General features: G+C 35.2%; 1 protein-coding gene and 1 long non-coding RNA gene across 2 annotated transcripts in view; one reads left to right on the top strand and one right to left on the bottom strand.

Annotated features, from left to right (window-relative positions):
• The window catches only part of AHR (aryl hydrocarbon receptor), a 50,076-nt gene extending 36,077 nt beyond the window's left edge, over positions 1-13,999 (top strand). Inside the window, exons 7-11 of the mRNA XM_082693004.1 lie at positions 1,288-1,490; positions 2,214-2,323; positions 2,966-3,107; positions 9,670-10,918; positions 13,476-13,999. Of these exons, the coding sequence (XP_082549130.1) occupies positions 1,288-1,490; positions 2,214-2,323; positions 2,966-3,107; positions 9,670-10,918; positions 13,476-13,622 (1,851 nt within the window). The 3' untranslated portion in view covers positions 13,623-13,999. The remainder of the gene's footprint in view (positions 1-1,287; positions 1,491-2,213; positions 2,324-2,965; positions 3,108-9,669; positions 10,919-13,475) is intronic.
• Positions 14,000-14,484: 485 nt separating this feature from the next.
• Positions 14,485-16,223, bottom strand: LOC309845262. Its single transcript, XR_014301172.1, has 2 exons — positions 15,291-16,223; positions 14,485-14,891 (listed from the first exon to the last, which is right to left on the bottom strand). It is a non-coding gene; the product is annotated as an uncharacterized lncRNA (long non-coding RNA).
• Positions 16,224-18,662: the final 2,439 nt, after the last annotated feature.

Genomic DNA, 18,662 nt, shown 5'->3' with positions numbered 1-18,662 from the left:
TGAGTATGGTTTTTAAAACTCCTTTATAAAATAATTTCATAATGGAAAGCAACTTAGATTACTTTTTTCAGATTTCTAGTGTCTTCCATATCTCAAAATCTCAATCTTTGGGGATGTAGTAACAAAGACAAGTGAAATAATGTAGAACCTTGTATTTTTAAGACTTTTTATTGTAGAAGACCAAGAAGTTTGTAGCCCTGTTTAGCAGCAGGTGCTTACTCTCTTTGGATTTAGTCCTTGCCAGACAGAAAAATCACCATGGCCTTCTCTACACAGCTGCAGTGGCTGGCATCTAGAAAAATGGTTGCATATTCGTGATTGCAGGATCGCCACACGGTGCGAGTGGCCAGCGTGCAGCCTGAACCGCTGCAGCAGGACACTGGCAGCGGGAGTGGTCTTTGTCTTTAAGACAGTGCTCTCCACTGGGTACAGGAGAAGACAACTGCAAGCATGATGCATATTACTTTTGTGAATTATCAGGAATTTGAGATCCATAGTAAAATCTTAAACATTAGCAAAAAGTGATTTTGGTGATGTGTTTATTTCTGAAGATAATTTGGCTGACCCAAAAGTACAGTTATGCTTGGCGATGGTTTTCCTAGATCAGTTAATAGATCTTCTCAGATGGAATTTGTAGCACTGGGTCTTGTCTTCTTTGTTTTGCTATCGTATACTGAGTCAGAATCATCCCTTAGCCTGGTTAATACATTTTTAAGCAACTAAACGGATCATGTTCCCATTTAAATTATTTTTGTTTCCTCTGTCTTCTAAAAGTGCCCTTTACTATCAATAGAGTTCTGGATTCTTGGCGTGATTTTTTATTATTCATTGTAGTGTTTTAATAAAATTACATTTTTATCTCTACATAAAAGTTTACCATGTGTTATGAAATAGACAGTGAGCTCTGGACTATAGCTTATCTGACTTTGAAAACTAGTGTGTACTTGATGACTTTATCACCATTCATTCATCGAGGAACAACGTACCAAATGCCAAGTGTGTGGGGACCGGGCTAAGTGTAAAGGGCAGGGCGGTTGTGAGCTTGGAAAATGACAGGGGATTTTGTTGTGGCAGTTCCCTCGTCGGCCCTTTTAGGATAGTGTTCAGACTACCTTTGGGGATAGTTGTAATGGGCTTCATGTGGATAAAGTCTTTTTATGACAGCGTTAGTCAGCCTCAGGAACTTCTACAGAATCACCAAGAATACTGGAAATGGCCATGATTGGGCCTTTTGAAATGAGCAGTTTTCAAGTGTTCATAGTAACGAACTGGTTTTGGTTTTTTAAGGCAATGAATTTCCAAGGGAGGTTAAAGTATCTTCATGGACAGAACAAGAAAGGGAAAGATGGATCGCTACTTCCCCCACAGCTGGCTTTGTTCGCAATAGCGACTCCCCTTCAGCCGCCGTCCATCCTTGAGATTCGGACCAAAAATTTCATCTTTAGAACCAAACACAAACTAGACTTTACGCCCACTGCTTGTGATGCCAAGTAAGTAGAACTCTTGCAGTTTCATTTCACTAAATGTATATTTTGTTGCAGTAAATCTCTCTTAGCATGTATGACACAGAGTGTAGCTTATAATGTTTGTTTGTTATTATGTGAACTGTTCTTTCTTACTCTCTCAGTATAGGCTTTTAAAGTAATTTCATCAGGCTCACCAATCATCTTACAATTTTTTATAATACTTATCACAATTTCTGTATCATAGAGATGATTTGCTTATATTGGTGAGATTCAGTATCCTCATGACTTTTACTGTTGGTTTGCTTTACATTTTTAAAACATACAAACTTTATTTGATTTTTAGCCCTAGAAGTTTAGTAACTTCCAGAAAATTATGAAGTGGACTGTGATAGTAGCCTTCATCTTATATCAAAAATGTGTCATTGTTTTTCTTCTAATACGCGATTACAGATAAGTTTTAAAAATTTTGCCCCTCAAAATGGAGTATAAGCATTATCCATTTTTATTAAAGATTTTGTTTTATCTACGTACTTTGTTCTGTTAGATTCATCTTTGGCCATGCTAATTTTCATTTTCTTTATTCAGAAGAAGATCATCTAAAACTGAAGTTAGCAGCCATAAACAAAAGAAAGTAGTTACATGAATGAGATTGACTCCTTGTACTTGCTAATGTAAAATTCTGAATGTCAAGGAAAACATAGTACAGAAAATTGCATATAACCAATTTCTTCTATTTTTTTTAAACAGAGGAAAACTTGTTTTAGGCTATACTGAAGCAGAGTTGTGCATGAGAGGATCAGGATACCAATTTATTCATGCTGCTGATATGCTTTATTGTGCTGAGTACCATATACGGAGTAAGTTGTATTTCCTTATAAACATGCCTGAAGACTGGCATACATTCTTGTACATACTTCAGAGTATTACACAGTGTTTCAGGCAACTATTTGAATAAACTTAGACTCAGTGCCATACCATTATGATTAATCTGAATTACACTCGTTATTAACTGCTGTACATCTGCCACTCAAGAGTATACAGTAGCTTAACTACTATGAAAATGACCATTTTATCCAGTGTTTTTCTCCATTTTAATAGTATTTTAATGGTATCACTAATTTATAAATTTGCTAGTATATATTAATATTTTATTACACAATTTTAAAGCATCAGAGACAGAAATGTTCCCTTTTTAAATGAAAATAATTTTGATCTTTTTATTTTCCCCAAACTGGATACTCTCCCTCTCTAGTTTCATGTGTTACAATTTTCTGACCTAATCATCCCTTTAACATACTGAATAATAAATTTAGTCTGAAACAGAAAAAAACAGTTCTGAAGAACTGTTTCCATGCATTTTAATATGTTTAAAAGTTGTCAAGACATTTATCTTTGGCGATAAATGAAATATATTCAAAAATACGTTAGAGAGGCTTTGCTTCAGAGATTTTCTTTAATATGTTGATTTGGGGTTTGATAATTTTTGTATTTGATTTTAGTGATTAAGACTGGAGAGAGTGGCATGATAGTATTCAGACTTCTTACCAAAGATAATCGATGGGCCTGGGTTCAGTCTAATGCACGCTTAGTGTATAAAAATGGAAGACCGGATTATATCATTGCAACTCAGAGACCTCTAACGTAAGTATGCAGACAGAATGTTTCACATCTTCATTTTATTTTTAATAATACTTTGGTTTATAAATTCTCTTACATGTAAACTTCCAAATAAATTCTATGAGAATTTTCTAGCAAGTAAAAACTGAAAAGATAATCTGTATAGAAAGAAGGCATAATGAAGGACATTGACAAGATAGAATTGACAAACTTTACTGAACAACTAAATATATAGAATTATAGAAATAAACAATGAAAACTCTAGGGTTTTACTCTATGAAAGAAGGACAAAAAGGTAGTGCCATTATTGAGAAATAAAGAATGCTGTGTCTACTATATGCTTTCTAAGCAAACTAGTTTCTGAGTTTCCTACATATTATGTAAATTGAGTGTTTTGTCAAATATCATATTGCAAATATTTTCTCCACTCTAGAGAGCTGATGTTTGTATTTCCTTGAGGTAAGTATCAACATTGATAAGTTTTTTTGAAAAGGCCATCTTTTCCCTGCTATACTGTATTTTAATTAGGGGATTCTGTCTGTGGTTCTGTTTCTGGCTTCCAGGAGCCTAGTTATCTTTTTTCACACCAGCAACACATGGTTTTCATTGCTCTGCCTTTATAGTAAATCTTGATCTCTCAGTGTATGCTCTCCATCATGTTTGTTGAGGATTTTTGATTGTTCTCAAGATTGTCCTCTCTGTTCTTTATCCTTTTTATTTCCATACATATTTTAGAAATCAGTTGTCACTTTTCACCAGAGTATCTGTTGAGATTTTGAAACTATAGCTTATTTTGGGAGAGTTAACAGTGTTATAGTATTTTTCCAACCTGTGAAGATGGTGAATGGATGTATGTCTATAGGCATATGGGCACATGAGTATGTACCTATCTTTGTTTCAATAATGGGTTGTATTTTTCCTACCCGAGTCTTCCATATTTTTCTTAATTTTACTTCTAGATATTTGGTCTCTTGTGATAGTATTCTAAATGCTCTATGTGTATAACAATTCCTAATTGTTGATTTTTTAAAATATTGGCTTGTATTGTAAATATTCAGTGACCTTCGTAAAATCCACTTTTTTCTCCTAATTAGTCTGGATTATTCCAGATTTTCTAACACATACTATGTATGTAATTTTTTCTTTTTAATCTTCAGACATTTGTTATTTCTTAAAATTCATTTATTGCACTGGTTAGGCCCTTAGTAAAATGTAAAAGAAATAATGATTCCAGGTTTCATTTTTGTCTTCTTCCAAGCCTAAGAGAGAAACCCTTTAATATTTTACTGTTGAGGATGATGTGTGTGGCAATGTTTCCTTTTGCTATTTAGACATACATACAATTTTTTTAATTTAAAAGTTTTCCTTCTCTCAAGTTTACTAAATATTATCATCATGAAAGGGTATTGAATTTTGTCAAATACTTCCTCTGGATTCATTGTCATGATGATGATTTTTCTCTTTTGTGCTCTGTTTTCTTTTTAGTTAAGACCTATAGTGATTAGGAAACATTTCCTGATACTAGAAATTTGTGCTTTCTCTCTTAATATTGCTAGAAGGCCATTGTTTTTAGTCTTCTCAAGGATCCAAATTTGTTGATTTTTCCTATTTTATGTTTGTTTTCTACTTCAGTTAGGTCGTCTTCTTATTTCCTTCCTTCTCTCTTTGAGTATAATTTGCTATTTTTCCAACCTTTTTTTTAAGGTATTGATTTCCCTTTAAGTACAACTTCAACTATTGTCTTAATGTTTTGATAGGTCTTGTTTTTTCCATTCATGATTTGTTTAGAAATATAGAGTGGTATGTACTTTATACATTGGGGATTTTCTAGTCTTTTTGTTACTAAATTTTAGGCCAATTTCACTGAAGTTAGACAACATTCTCTGATTTCATTTCCTTGAATTCTGTGGTAGCTTATTTATGATCTAACATATGGTCATTGTTGGTAAAAATCCCATGTGCTTTCATTAAGAATGTATGTTCTGTTGCATGTATGGTGTTCTTCATATGTCAGTGGTCTAGTTTGTGCTGTTCATACTTTTATTATTTGAGTTTTGTATTTGCTTGTTCTGTTAGTTATTAAGTAGTTATTTGTTGCATTATCTCATTACTAATGAGGCAGGACGTCTTTTTATCTCTTTCTAGGGCATTTTCCTTCCATGAATTTTCAGTTCCAATCATTTGCCTGTTTTGTACTGGTGTGTTTGGCTCTCTCTTGGATGTCATTGGAGCTGTTTACTTAATAATATGGATATTAAATTGTGTATATTTATACACACACTATAGTATAAATATATGAAATTATAAATATGACATTTTCTCCATGCATTGAACTTGATTTATGAATTCTTTTGCTATGCAAGATTTTTAATTTTTAGGTCAATTATACCACTGTTTTCCTTTAGAGAGCCTACTAAGTTTTTTACTTAGATATGACTCTGCCCTCTCAGATTTCTAAAAATTTAAGTATAATTAACATGCAATGTTAGGTTAGTTTCAGGTGTACAACATAGTGATTCAACAATGTTATACATTGTGCAGTTCTCACTGTAAGTGTACTTACCACCTGACAGCATATAAAGTTATTACAGTATTATTGACCGTATTCCCCATGTTGTACTTTTCATCCCCATGATTTATTATACCTGGGAGTTTATACCTCTTAATCCCATTCATCTGTTTCACCCATCCTCCTACCTCTTTCCTTCTGACAACGACCAGTTTATTCTCTGTATTTGAGACTGTATGTGTCTGTATGTGTTAATTTTGTTTTCTAGACTCCACATAAGTGAAATCATGTATTTATCTTTCTCTGACTTATTTCATTTAGCATAATTTCCTCTAGGTCCACCCATGTTTTCACAAATGGCAAGATTTCATTCTTTTTTAAGGCCGAGGTTTTTTAAGAAGATACCATATCTTCTGTGTCCTTTCATGTAGTGATGCACACTAGGTTGCTTCCATAATTCAGTTATGATCAATAATCCCACAGCAAACATAGGGGTGCATTTATCTTTTCAAATTAGTGTTTTCATTTTCTTTAGGTAAATACCCAGCAGTGGAATTACTGAAGTGTATGGTATTTCTGTTTTTAACTTTTTGAGGAATCTCCACACTGTTTTCCACAGTGGCTATACCAATTTACAGTCCCATCAACAGTACACAAGGGTTCCCTTTTCTCCACATCGTCAACACTTGTTACTTCTGGTATTGCTGATTTTAGCCATTCTGACAGATGTGAAGTGATACAGCATGGTAGTTTTGATTTGCATCTCCCTGATGATGTTATGCTGATAATCTTTTCATGTGTCTGTTAGCCATCTGTAGGTTTTCCTTAGAAAAATGTCTCTTCACCTCCTCTTTTTAATCAGATTGTTTTTGATGCTGAGTTGCACAAATTCTTTATGTATTTTGGATATTAACTCCTTATTGGATATATCATTTGTAGGTATTGTCTCAAATTCAGTAGGCTGCCTTTTCCTTTTGTTGGTGGTTTTCTTCACTGTGCACAAGGTTTTTTTGTTTTGTTTTGTTTTGGTATAGTCCAAATTGTTCATTTTTGCTTTTGTTTTCTAATTTCTTCTACTAGCCTCTTATAATCATATGTATTTCTCTATTGCCTGCAGTTACTTTTATTTCTGTAATGTCTGCTGTTTATTTCTGATTTGGTTTTGTTTTGTTTTTTCTTGTTCCTGGCTAAACGCTTATCAATTTTATCTTTTCAGAGAACCAGCTCTTGGTTTCAATAATCCTTTTTATTATTTTTATAATCTCTATTTCATTTATGTCTCCTCTGATCTTTATTAATTTCCTTCCTTCTACTAACTTGGGTTTCATCTTTTCTTTTTCTAGTTGCTTTAAGTGAAAGGTTTTCTTGAACTAGGCCTATATTGGCATAATCTTCTTAGAACTACTTTTGCAATGTCCCACCATTGTGTTTCCATTTTCATTTGTCTGTAGATAATTTCCTTTTTCCTTTTGTTTTCTTGGTTGACCCACTGGTTGTTTAATAGAATGGCGTTTAGCCTCCATGTGTTTGTGATTTTTCTAGTCTTTTCCCTTATAACTGATTTCTAGATTCGTAAAAACAATATGCTTGGTTTCTGTCTTAAATTTATTGAGTCTCCTTTGTGACCTAACATGAACTTGGAGAAAGTTTCATGTGTGTGTTTTGCTTCTTTTGGATGGAATGCTGTGTGTATACAAGAAGTCCATCTGGTCTAAGGTATCATACAAAGCCAGAGTTTCCTCATTGATTTTTCTGCCCTAATGATCTATCCATTGATGTAAGTACAGTGCTAAAGCCCCACTGCTATTTTATTATTACAATTTCTCCATTTAGGTTTATTAATGTTTACTTTATATATTTTAGTGCTCTTATGCTAGGTACATAGATGATTAGTTATTGTATCTTTTCTTTAGATTAGTCCCTTTATCATTATGTAATGCCCTTATGTCTTGCTCTAGTCTTTGTTTTAAAATCTATTTTGTCTGATAAGTATTGTTACCCACCCCCCCTTTTTCCCTTTCATTTGCATGGAGTATTTTTTTTTTCCATCCCTTCACTTTTAGTCTGACTTTGCGTTTAGGTCTGAAGCTAATCTCTTGTGGGCAGCATATTAAAGGATTTTTTTTTTAATCCCTTCATTCACCAATCTTTTGAGTGGAGCATTTAGGCCATTCTGTAATCAATAGGGATGTACTTATTGCCATTTGTTCATTTTTTTTTTTTTCTTATTGTTTCTGTAGTTGTGCCCTCTTCCTTATTTTCTTGCTCTCTTCCCTTGTGATTGATACCTTTTTTTAGTGTTACACTTGGATTCCTTTCTCTTTTTTCGTGTGTATGTATCTAATATACATTTTTAGTTTGTGAGGACCTTCAGATTCACATATAACACCCCAAGTATATACCAGTCTATATCAAGTTGGAACATGTCATATAAGCACTGTTTGTACTACCCCTCCCATTCTTCCATCTTTTGCAATTCTCAATTTTATAGATAATTGATTTTACCACTTTTGTCTTTTAACAATCATAAGGTTAAATCAATAATTTACAAATGATTGATTGATCAACCTCTACTGTAGGTTTCTCAGTGAAATTTTTTCCTTGCAAAATTTTCTTCTGTTATGCTTTATTCTTTTTTGCTTAAAGCACCCCCTTTCATATTTCTTGTAAGACTTGCTTAGTCATGATGAATTCTCTTTTGTTTGGGAAATTCTTCCTCTCTTCTTCAATTATGAGTGATAACCTTGTTGGGTATTCTTGCTTATAGGTTTTTTTCCTTTTTAGCATTTTGAATATCCCATGATGCTCCCTTCTGCAAAATTTGTGCTGAAAAAGCGGCTGACAGCCTTTATGGGGTTTCCTTTGTATATAGGTAGCTGCTGCTCCTCTTGCTGCTTTTAACTTTGATAGGGCTTGGTGTGGAGCTCCTTAGGTTTATGTTTTTGAGACTGTCCTTGATGCTGTTTCCTTCCCCAGCTTAAGGAATTTTTCAGCTATTATTTCTTTACATATGTTCTCTGCCCCTTTCCTCTCTTCTACTGGGATCCCTATACTGTGAACATTTGTGTGCTTGATGTGGTCACAGAATGTCCTTAACTCATCTTCTTTTTCTTTTTGCTGTTCGACTTGGGTGCTTTCCATTGCCCTGTCTTCCAGGCCAGTGATCTATTTTGCATCTCCTACTGTGTTGCTGATCTCGTCTATTTTTCATTTTAGTTATTGTAGTCTACTCTTATCTTTTTGTTGAACTTCTCACTGAGTTCGTCCATTCTCCCAATCACCTTGAAGTCTTGAGCAGACTATTTAGTTTGTTACTGCTTTTGCCCTACTCTTTTTTTTTAATTTTTATTTTTTTTTAAGATTTTATTTATTTATTTGACAGAGAGAGATCACAGTAGGAGAGAGGAAGGGAAGAGATCACAGAGAGAGAGGAAGGGAAGCAGGCCCCCTACTGAGCAGAGAGCCCGATGTGGGACTCGATCCCAGGACCCTGAGATCATGACCTGAGCCGAAGGCAGTGGCTTAACCCACTGAGCCACCCAGGCGCCCTTGCCCTACTCTTTTATTTGGAGCATATTCCTCTGCTTTCTCATTTTTGACTTTCTAATTAGGTAAAACAGCTCCTCTCCCAGCCATGAAGGAGTAACCTGTAGGAACCTCTCCAGTGTAGATTGCAGGTCTCTGGCACCTTCCATGGAGTGACTGCTGCTGTAGTGGGTGCAGAATCCTGGGTTGCTCTGTACAGGGGGCATGCTGGCCAGGATGGTTAATTCTTAGTTTGTTTTTATATTTGGATCTTTATTCCATTCAATTAATTTTTTCTGCAGGATGTCAGGGACGAACACTTGAGTGTGGAAATAATGACTGTACTAAGTTTTGGGGCAAATTCTAAATCACTTCAATTTGTCTAAAAAGTTTTATAACACTGGTCATTAGGAAAAATATATGTCAATATTAAGTTCATGCTCCCTACTAGCAAACTCAATTAGAGTGGGTTTTGCTTGCTGTTTTTCTTTTAAATTTTTTATGTTAAAAACTCTTCCTAATATATACCAATTTCTTTATACCCAATTTTAGAGAGGAAGAAGGAACAGAACATTTACGAAAGCGAAATACGAAGTTCCCTTTTATGTTTACTACTGGAGAAGCTGTGTTATATGAGATAACCAGCGCTTTCCCTCCTATGATGGATCCCTTACCAATAAGGACTAAAAATGGTACAAGTGGCAAAGATTCTGCTACCAAATCAACTCTCAGTAAGGATTCTCTCAATCCCAGTTCCCTCCTGGCTGCCATCATGCAACAGGATGAGTCCATTTATCTCTATCCTGCCTCAAGTAGCACACCGTTTGAACGAAATCTTTTTAATGAACCTGTGAACATATGCAGTAATTGGCAAGACACTGTCACACCAATGGGAAGGGATAGTATCCTGAAACATGAGGAAATAGGTCATTCTCAAGAAATGAACCCAACACTCTCTGGAGGTCAGTCAGGGCTCTTTCCAGACAACAGAAATAGTGACTTGTACAGCATTATGAAACAGCTAGGCATTGATTTTGAAGATATCAAACACATGCAACAGAATGAGGAATTTTTCAGAAGTGACTTGTCGGTTGAGGATGACTTCAGAGATATAGACCTAACAGATGAAATCCTGACATATGTCCAGGATTCTTTAAATAAGCCTACCTTTGGGTGCTCGGATTACCAGCAGCAGCAGTCCGGGGCACTGAACTCGAGCTGTATGGTACAAGAGCACCTGCGGCTGGAACAGCAGCAGCAGCTCCAGCCCCAGCCCCACCAAAGCCACAGAGCAGTGGAGCAGCAGCAGCAACTCTGTCAGAAAATGAAGCACATGCAAGTGAACAGCATGTTTACCCAATGGAGCTCTAACCCGCCCGTGCCTTTGAGTTGTCCTCAGCAAGATCTACAACAGTACAATGTCTTTCCGGACTTAACTGGGACCAGTCACGAGTTTCCCTACAAACCCGAGATCGATCCTGGGCCATACACACAGAACTTGATTCCCTGTCATCAGTCTGTGTTACCACAGCATTCCAAGGGGACACAGTTAGACTTCCCCATAGGGAACTTTGACCCATCCCCATACCCTACTACTAATTTAGAAGATCTTGTCACATGTTTACAAGTTCCTGAAAATCAAACACATGGACTAAATCCAGAGTCAACCATAGTAAGTCCTCGGTCCTGTTATGCTGGGGCCATGTCCATGTACCAGTGCCAGCCAGAACCGCAGCCCAGCCATGGGGCTCACATGCCGTACAACCCAGCAATGCCGGCTCCACAGGCATTTTTAAACAAGGTAAGGGTTTTAGCAGATTCTGAATAAACTCTTTCTGGGATTCTTCTCACATTAGAAATACATATGAGTTATAAACTTTTTATGTCTGTGACTACTTTTTTATAAGCCAGGACTTTTCCAGTATTGCTATGTTACTAATACTAATAGATTTTTTTAAACCCAAATTGTAAAGAAAAAACAAGTCAAGGGCTAAGGCAACATGAATGTGTCCATAAGTTACCAGGTGAAGTTAGTGAAAAGTTTTTGTTTAGGATCCTTGTGTTTCTCTTTCTTCTTTTTAACTATATGTCCTTTAAAAATTCAGAGTTCAAAAATATATTTGCATTTTTTAAAGTAATTTCTTTAGGGGCACCTGGGTGACTCAGCTCTTGATCTTGACTCAGATCATGATCTCAGGGTAACGAGATTGAGCCCGGAGTTACACTCCATACTGGGTGTACGCGTGCTTAAGATGCTTTCTCTCCCTCTGCCCCTCCCCATCCCTTTACACTCATACCCTCTCTCAAAAAAAAAAAATTTTTTTTAAGCTCAATCTTTTTAAATGGGCTATCATCAGTATAGTTGTGCTTTCTTCAAATGCTTTTGTCCTTGCTGATCCCTAAATTCAGTGCTCATTTCCTCAGTATTCTCTGGCAGTATGCTCATGTGCTCATGTTATCTGCCAGACTCTCAGTTTATCCTTTAAGATGGAATGTTTTCTTCTGACATTTTTTAAAAAAGCTTAACTCATTGGTTTTCTCTTATGTGGTCAAACTTGAAACTGTATTTTCATTTTATTTTTTAAATTTTTACTTATTTTTTTTTAAGTAAACTCTATACTCAACCTGGGGCTTGAACTCAAACAACCCCAAGATCAAGAGTTACATACTCCACTGAGCCACCCAGACACCCCTCTATTTTTTTCAAAGTGTCATTAAACTCTACCAGCAATCACACTTTAAATTTAAAAGTAATCATTTAAAAAAAAAGTTAACAATGATGATAGCTGCTCCCTATGGCTCCCTGGGAATGTAGGTTTACATTCATGCTTTTCCGTTAGAAAATATTTAGTTCATTTTAAAGTTTAATTAAGTAGGCTTCTGAAGAAAATCCTGTTCCAAATTCACTCGTCTCTATTTACTATGTATTAAAGTTATAGATTAGCAACAAAGATTCAAGTTCATATTTGTAATCATTTTTTTATGACATCTTTCAGACATTTGGTCTGTAGATGAGCTTTGTAGTAGGAAACAGCAGTGGAAGTTTTCCCTTTGATATATGTCCAGTATATCCTCCTTCCCAACATCCTTCAATTACCTCAAAATTTAGTTTTTGGTTACAGTCTACCTCACAACCTTGCTGTGATGTGGCATAAGTGGGTAACTGGAGTAAACTGTTGACAACCTGATCATTGAGTTTAATTTTTTAGTTAATCATAGTTTAAAATTTCATTACCACGGGTTCTTCATTTTCTCCCTCTACTTTATATTACTTCTTGATGAATAGTAAGATAATAGGAAATCTCTGGACCTGTAGAAAGTTTTAAACTTCCCTATGTTGTTCACATTATGTTTCTATTGGACAGCACTTCTTATGACAACAATTTAAAGAGAATTGCTGACATGCATCATGTTATGACTGATAAGTGTCATTCATTCAAAGCTTACCATTCTCTGAACAGTAGTGGCTTCCATTTGAAGACGCCACATGGCTACCATTCATTGAAGACCTAGACAATGGGACTTTTACTGTATATTTAATATATGTTCTGGAGGACATTTTAAGTCTAATGTTAACATCAAGCCTAATGTTACATAGGCTTTATCTGAAGCAACTGAAGGTACGATTTCAACCTATTTGAAAGTTTCCACAACTTTCATGATGTTCTAGAATACAAAGGTTCTAGAATCTATATAGCCCTGATGAACTCTCCCCCAAGAGCATTACAGACTAATTAGACTAATTTTATTGTAAGAGGATGAGAGCGCAAATTTTATTTGGTAACTTAATCTGTAATTAGGACCATTTTAATAGTACTTGTTAAAAGCATGTAACAAAAAATTGGTTTCAGAAATCCTACCCCTTTCTATAGTATTTTAAGAATATTAAGACATCTCCATCAGAGCTGACCTCTTAACGGGAAAGTCCTAGTCCCTTAATTTTGAATGCAGTTCATTTATTGGTCCAGAACTTGACTATGATGAAAGCTGGGTAAAGCAAACCTATTTATATCAGAAAAATATAACTGTGAGTCATAACTGGTATTCTCTGATCCATCAGTTCCTATCCAAACCAAAGTCAGTTTGTTCATCAAATAGTCTTCTAATGTATGGAATGCCACATCTGCGCTGAGACCAGTGTATCACACATCTGGAGAAGCCAAAGGTTATAAATGTAACACATAGTATGGGCTCGGTTGGTCTTCACTGAATGACTTAAAATGTAGCAACGGTAAAGAATTTGAAGTTTAACTATGCAAGGCAATTATTTTAAAAATGCATTTCACTGTACCATTTAGTAGCTTAAGATGCTTTAAAGATCTAGTCTAATTGATTGTACTGCTATTTTTGTTTTACAGTTTCAGAATGGAGGAGTTTTAAGTGAAACCTACCCAGCTGAATTAAGTAATATGAACAACACTCAGACTCCCACACATCTTCAGCCCCTTCATCACCCATCACAAGCCAGACCTTTCCCTGATTTGACATCCAGTGGATTCCTGTAATTGCAAGTCCATTTTAAGCACCTTGGTTTTTGGAGGAGTTTGCAGAAGATTACAGAATAATAAAACTGTCAGTGTTGGTCATCAGCAAGTTTACATGGAGGCATTGTTGTGTGTTATTCATGCTCTTTCTCCAAATCAACCTTCAATGTTTTTAAGAGTTAAAAAAAATTATCAAAAATACATATCCTATAGTCATTAAAATAGAAAGTGTGCTGCCACAGAGGCTGAGATTCCATCTTTATGTCACGTGGTTCGGAGTACCAGAGAATATATAAAACTTACATAGGGGAACTTGAGGACACGCTTTAAAAAGTATTTCATCTTTTTCTCCTGACAAATTTCTGAGTTTTCAACTTCTAAGTTGTCAATACACCAAATGCAAAATTAAACTCTTTCCTTTTATCTTTAGCTTTGGCTTGTATCTCAGATATTAAAGTAAGTGGTTTGGTGCTGTTATAAAAGATAATCTCAGTGCTTCCCTCCTTCATTGTTAATGTAAGTGCCTCACAGTTTTTTATACCTGTAACACTGTAGGATGTATATTTGATAGAAAATATACTTTTTTAAATAACATTCTGCACACAAATATTATTTGTATTTCTTAAATTCAGTCATTTTTATTATTCCAAGCATGTTTTAACTGCACTACTCACCCACTTTCTTCAGGAAAAGGGCAAATAATGATTAAAAAGGTATTTATTTTATAATCTACTTGCTTCTAGACTCTAAAGGTTGCTCTGTGCCTTATGTTGAAAAATTTTGGAAGTCAAATGTGTTTCCAAATTATAAACATTAAGACCGCAGCACTAAAATTTCAGCAGTGTTTTCAGATGAAAGAGATATACTACCATTTACCTTTACTCAAATCTCCATGATCATTGAATGTTGCAATGTAGAAAATCTGCTTGAATGCAACGGTGTTTATTAACTTGCAATGGGGAGAGGTAGCTTTATTTCTAGCTCTTTAATTAATCCCCATTTCAATGTGTATAAATTCTTTAAAAACTATTTTAGATCTAGAATGAGCTTTAAAGTATAGTATATTGACTTTATAAATTTCACTTCTTAGTACAGTGGAAACTGTTTTTCTCATATTTGAGGAGTGTTAAGATTGAATATAGCAATGTTTGATGCAAAGTATTGTTATGAGTGAAATGAATGGTGCATTTATAGTTTATAATGAACAAAATTATTTGTAAAATATTTTCAGTCATTCATTTAAAAAGTCTATACCATATATATGTACCTAATTTGGGTCTTACATATTTTCTCGGTGTGTCTTTTTAAGAAATCATATAATGAATTTTACTTTGGTATTAAGACAACCATGCAGTTGTCTAAACTTCAAACATGTTGTTTACATGATATAATGACCTTTATTATTAGTAAGGCAAATTAATCACCCTACTAACTTTACCGTCCTCAGGTTATTTTTTTTTTAAATACCCTTTTATTTAAATGTGACACCTGAAGGGCAGACACAGATTGCATGTATAATATAAAAACATTACAGAATCTCAAGCTGAGATATAGTATTAAAATACAATATTTTTCATTTTTAGTAAATTAATGTATATAAAAGTGGCTTCAAATGAAATATGTCAGTTCTGAGCATCTTTGGTCAAAATTTTCAATCTGTAGAATCAATTTAAATGTTAAAAAGAAAACAAAATTATCTAAAACATTTCATAATTTGTTCTCAGCATGAGGTATCATTAAAGATTTAGACCAGGGTCTGCATTAATATTCCATATTTTTTTTTACATTTAAGCCTTTCATTAAGAGTCTTCATGTAACCATTTCTGTTAGTCTTTTCCAGATGTTATTGGTTGAATTATTTAGCAGAAAAATAGGATTTTAAATTGTGAATAGAATAACAGTTATGCACTTATACAGTTAAAAAATTTAAAGCAATAGTGTATATTTTTATCATATAAAATGACTAAAATGTATCTAATAAAATCACATTAAACCAAGTACACTTTTGTCTATATTGCTAAGTGCCAAACAAAGGATGCTCTGTGTGTACCCGCTCTAACGAGGGATTTGTTTCTATATGATGTGCACTTCGGAGGATATGGATGTGTCTAACTTGAACTTCTCCAATACCAGGTTGTTCTTACAGTATCTCAAGATTTGTCAGTGTTCCAGTGTATTAGGAAGCTTTCAATCATTACCATGCACCAACTCCTTTCTCAGTATTACCAAGTTCTATGTAGATGTTTTCACAGCTTTTCTCTTTTCTTCAAAATGTTACTGCTTACCTATGCCATGCATACGTTTTTGTTTAAAATATGATTTATAACATCCTTATTAAACAAAATTGTATACAATAATATATGGTAATAAAATAATCACTAAGTATAAATAATATGCTTTAATGTAAATTCTTTCTGGTCCATATAGAGGAAATGAGCATGTTTAGTTAGAGTATTCTAACTATGTTAGCTGAAAGCAATCTACACTATTTAAGGATACATTAAACAATAATTTATAAACTTACTAGTTTCTGCCCCCGGATATTTTAGCCTTCACCTGAATTTATATTTTTTATAAATCACTCTTCAAATAACTTCATAGATTAAATAAAGTACTTCTGAAATAGAATGTTCTTTTAAATCTTGTATTAGTGTTATGGATATAGTGATATTAATAGCTCAGATTAAATTTTAAAATTCCATTTTCATATTTCAGGAATATTTGACAGATTTTTAAAACAACTTGTCATGTGCTTAAGTATGGATCAAGCCTATATCCTCTAACAGACACAAATGATACAGTAAGACTTTGGCATTAAATTCCTGACTGTTAAAACATTCACCAAAAGTTCTGCAGTTAGAATTACTTGAAGAAAAAAGCATGAGAAAATGAAGTTTTCATTCTAACATTTTTTTACGTTAGTCTTATGTTCAGCCTTTCTAATTATTAGGTTCATGTATCAAGATGTTGACAGAAATCCCTAACAAGTTAGTACCATACTTAATTGTGAACATTTTAGAAAGGCTGAGTCTTTTAGCTAAGGGTGACATAAAATAATGACTTTTAACCATCTGACTTGAGAACATCCAGTACAAATCCAGATAATCATATTTCTCATCTTCGCTTTCACTCACATCACTTCCATTAGCAGGAATGACTTCAGCTTGCCTCCTTTCTCCAAGCCTACCACACACTGACCCGGCAGTTAGCTACTCACAGGACTGGGTAGATACACCTCACTGATTCTTCCCCCAGTGCCTGCAGATGACCTTGCTGGCAGTTTTATTAATAAAATTGCAATCACCAAAACTACTCACACATCCCCAGGGTGCCTGCCACTTCAGCTCAATCTTCACACTGACCTTGATCTCTGAGGCTTATCTCTGGTATGTGAGGAGAGGCTCCCCTAACTCCAAGGTGAATACCCTTCCTTTCCAAGCCTTGCGCACAGAGCATCTACATTTCCCCGTCCAGTCTTGGTTCTCCCTCTCTATAAACTCCCCTGGGTGCACGTTCTCCCTATGTCCTGGAAATAACTCACTTGACCCTGCCACGTTTTCTTACTAAATTATTTTCTTCTTTTCTCTAAAACAATTTTTGATCTCCTGAAATTTGGTTATATTCTCCACCCTTCTTTTATACTGCCTTGTGGAAATTCACTTCTTTCCCTCCTTGTTGTAAGCTGATTTGCTGTGGCCCAGCAGCCAAATTGAACCCTCAGTGAACTTTTTTCCTTCCTTAGTTTCTGTGATACTTAGTTTCCCCAACCTCCTATCCTTTCTTTTTTGTGCTACTTTCCCCCCTTCCCATCTGGCAACAGGCTTACTTCTGACCATTTGTGATTTTGTTTCTCTCTATACGGTACCTTTGGAAACACATGTATTCTGCAACTCCTCCCTTTATGAATTGCTTCCATATCTGTTATTCCACGTCTAAAAAGGGGGGTGAGCTATAAGACACCTCATAACTGACTGACATTTGTGGAACATCCTTTTCCTCTGAAAATGTAGCAAAGCTAAGCACACAGACCCTGGAGTCACATTCCTGGCTTTCCACATGTATGATATGAATTGTTGGGGAGATTTGTTACTGAGTCAGAGTTTCTACAAAATAAGGGTAATAGCTGCCTCCCTGAATTGTTGGAGGATTCAATCAATAATTCGTGTAAAAATATTTAGTTCCCAATGGCAAAAACTGGAACAATTTGGCCAACAAATAATTGCATTGGATTAAAACCTAAAGAATAAATATCCAGGAGTCCATCCTCCTATATATAAGTGATTAAATAAATAAGTGAGCAAGAAGGGGTAAATCTTCCTGAAGAAGCCCGAATATTTGTAGATACGATACTTTCCAATCAATGGAGATTAATACCTCCTCCTCCTGGGTAGGGGCTAAACTCAAGAACTTGCTTCCCAAGAACAAGGGTAGAAAAAGGGGGTGACATGATGAGTTTATAGAAATCTGGCAAGCACTGCTTAATGATGGAGGTTGGCATCACCAATGGTTGAGTCATTGTAGCCTCTCTAAAGGACGTTGGGACACACACACTTCCTCTCTATGATAGCTTCAGAAACACATAATCCCAGTCTAATTATGAGAGAATATCAGGCAAAACACAAACAGAGACATCCCACAAGAACTCCTTGGAGTTTTCTTTTAAATGTGAAGGTCAATGAAAGCAGAGATGGAGACACTATCACAGACCAGAGGAGAGGAAGTAGGCATGGTGACCTAATACAGTATGGTGTCTGGGACTGCATCCTGCCACAGCCAAAGGACACAGCTGCAAACAAGTTGGGATCCAACTGCACAAAGAAGGCAACAACCACCGAAATCCCAATAAAGCTTCACAGTGGTACGCGACTATGAACGAATCTCCTAGTTTCACCCACGTCCCGTGGCTGTGGGAGACATTAGTGTTAGAGGAACCTGAATGAAGGGCATATAGGAATTCCAGATTTTTGCATCTCTAATGTAGATCTAAAATTATGCCAAAAGAGTTGATCTAAAAATCATTTTCCTATTTAAAATAAACCACATCGTTTTTTGATTGCCACA

This window comes from Mustela nivalis (assembly GCF_964662115.1).
Source record: "Mustela nivalis genome assembly, chromosome: 12".
NCBI lineage: Eukaryota > Metazoa > Chordata > Mammalia > Carnivora > Mustelidae > Mustela > Mustela nivalis.
Note: the sequence above shows the minus strand (reverse complement) of the source record. Positions and strands in the feature narration are given on the sequence as shown.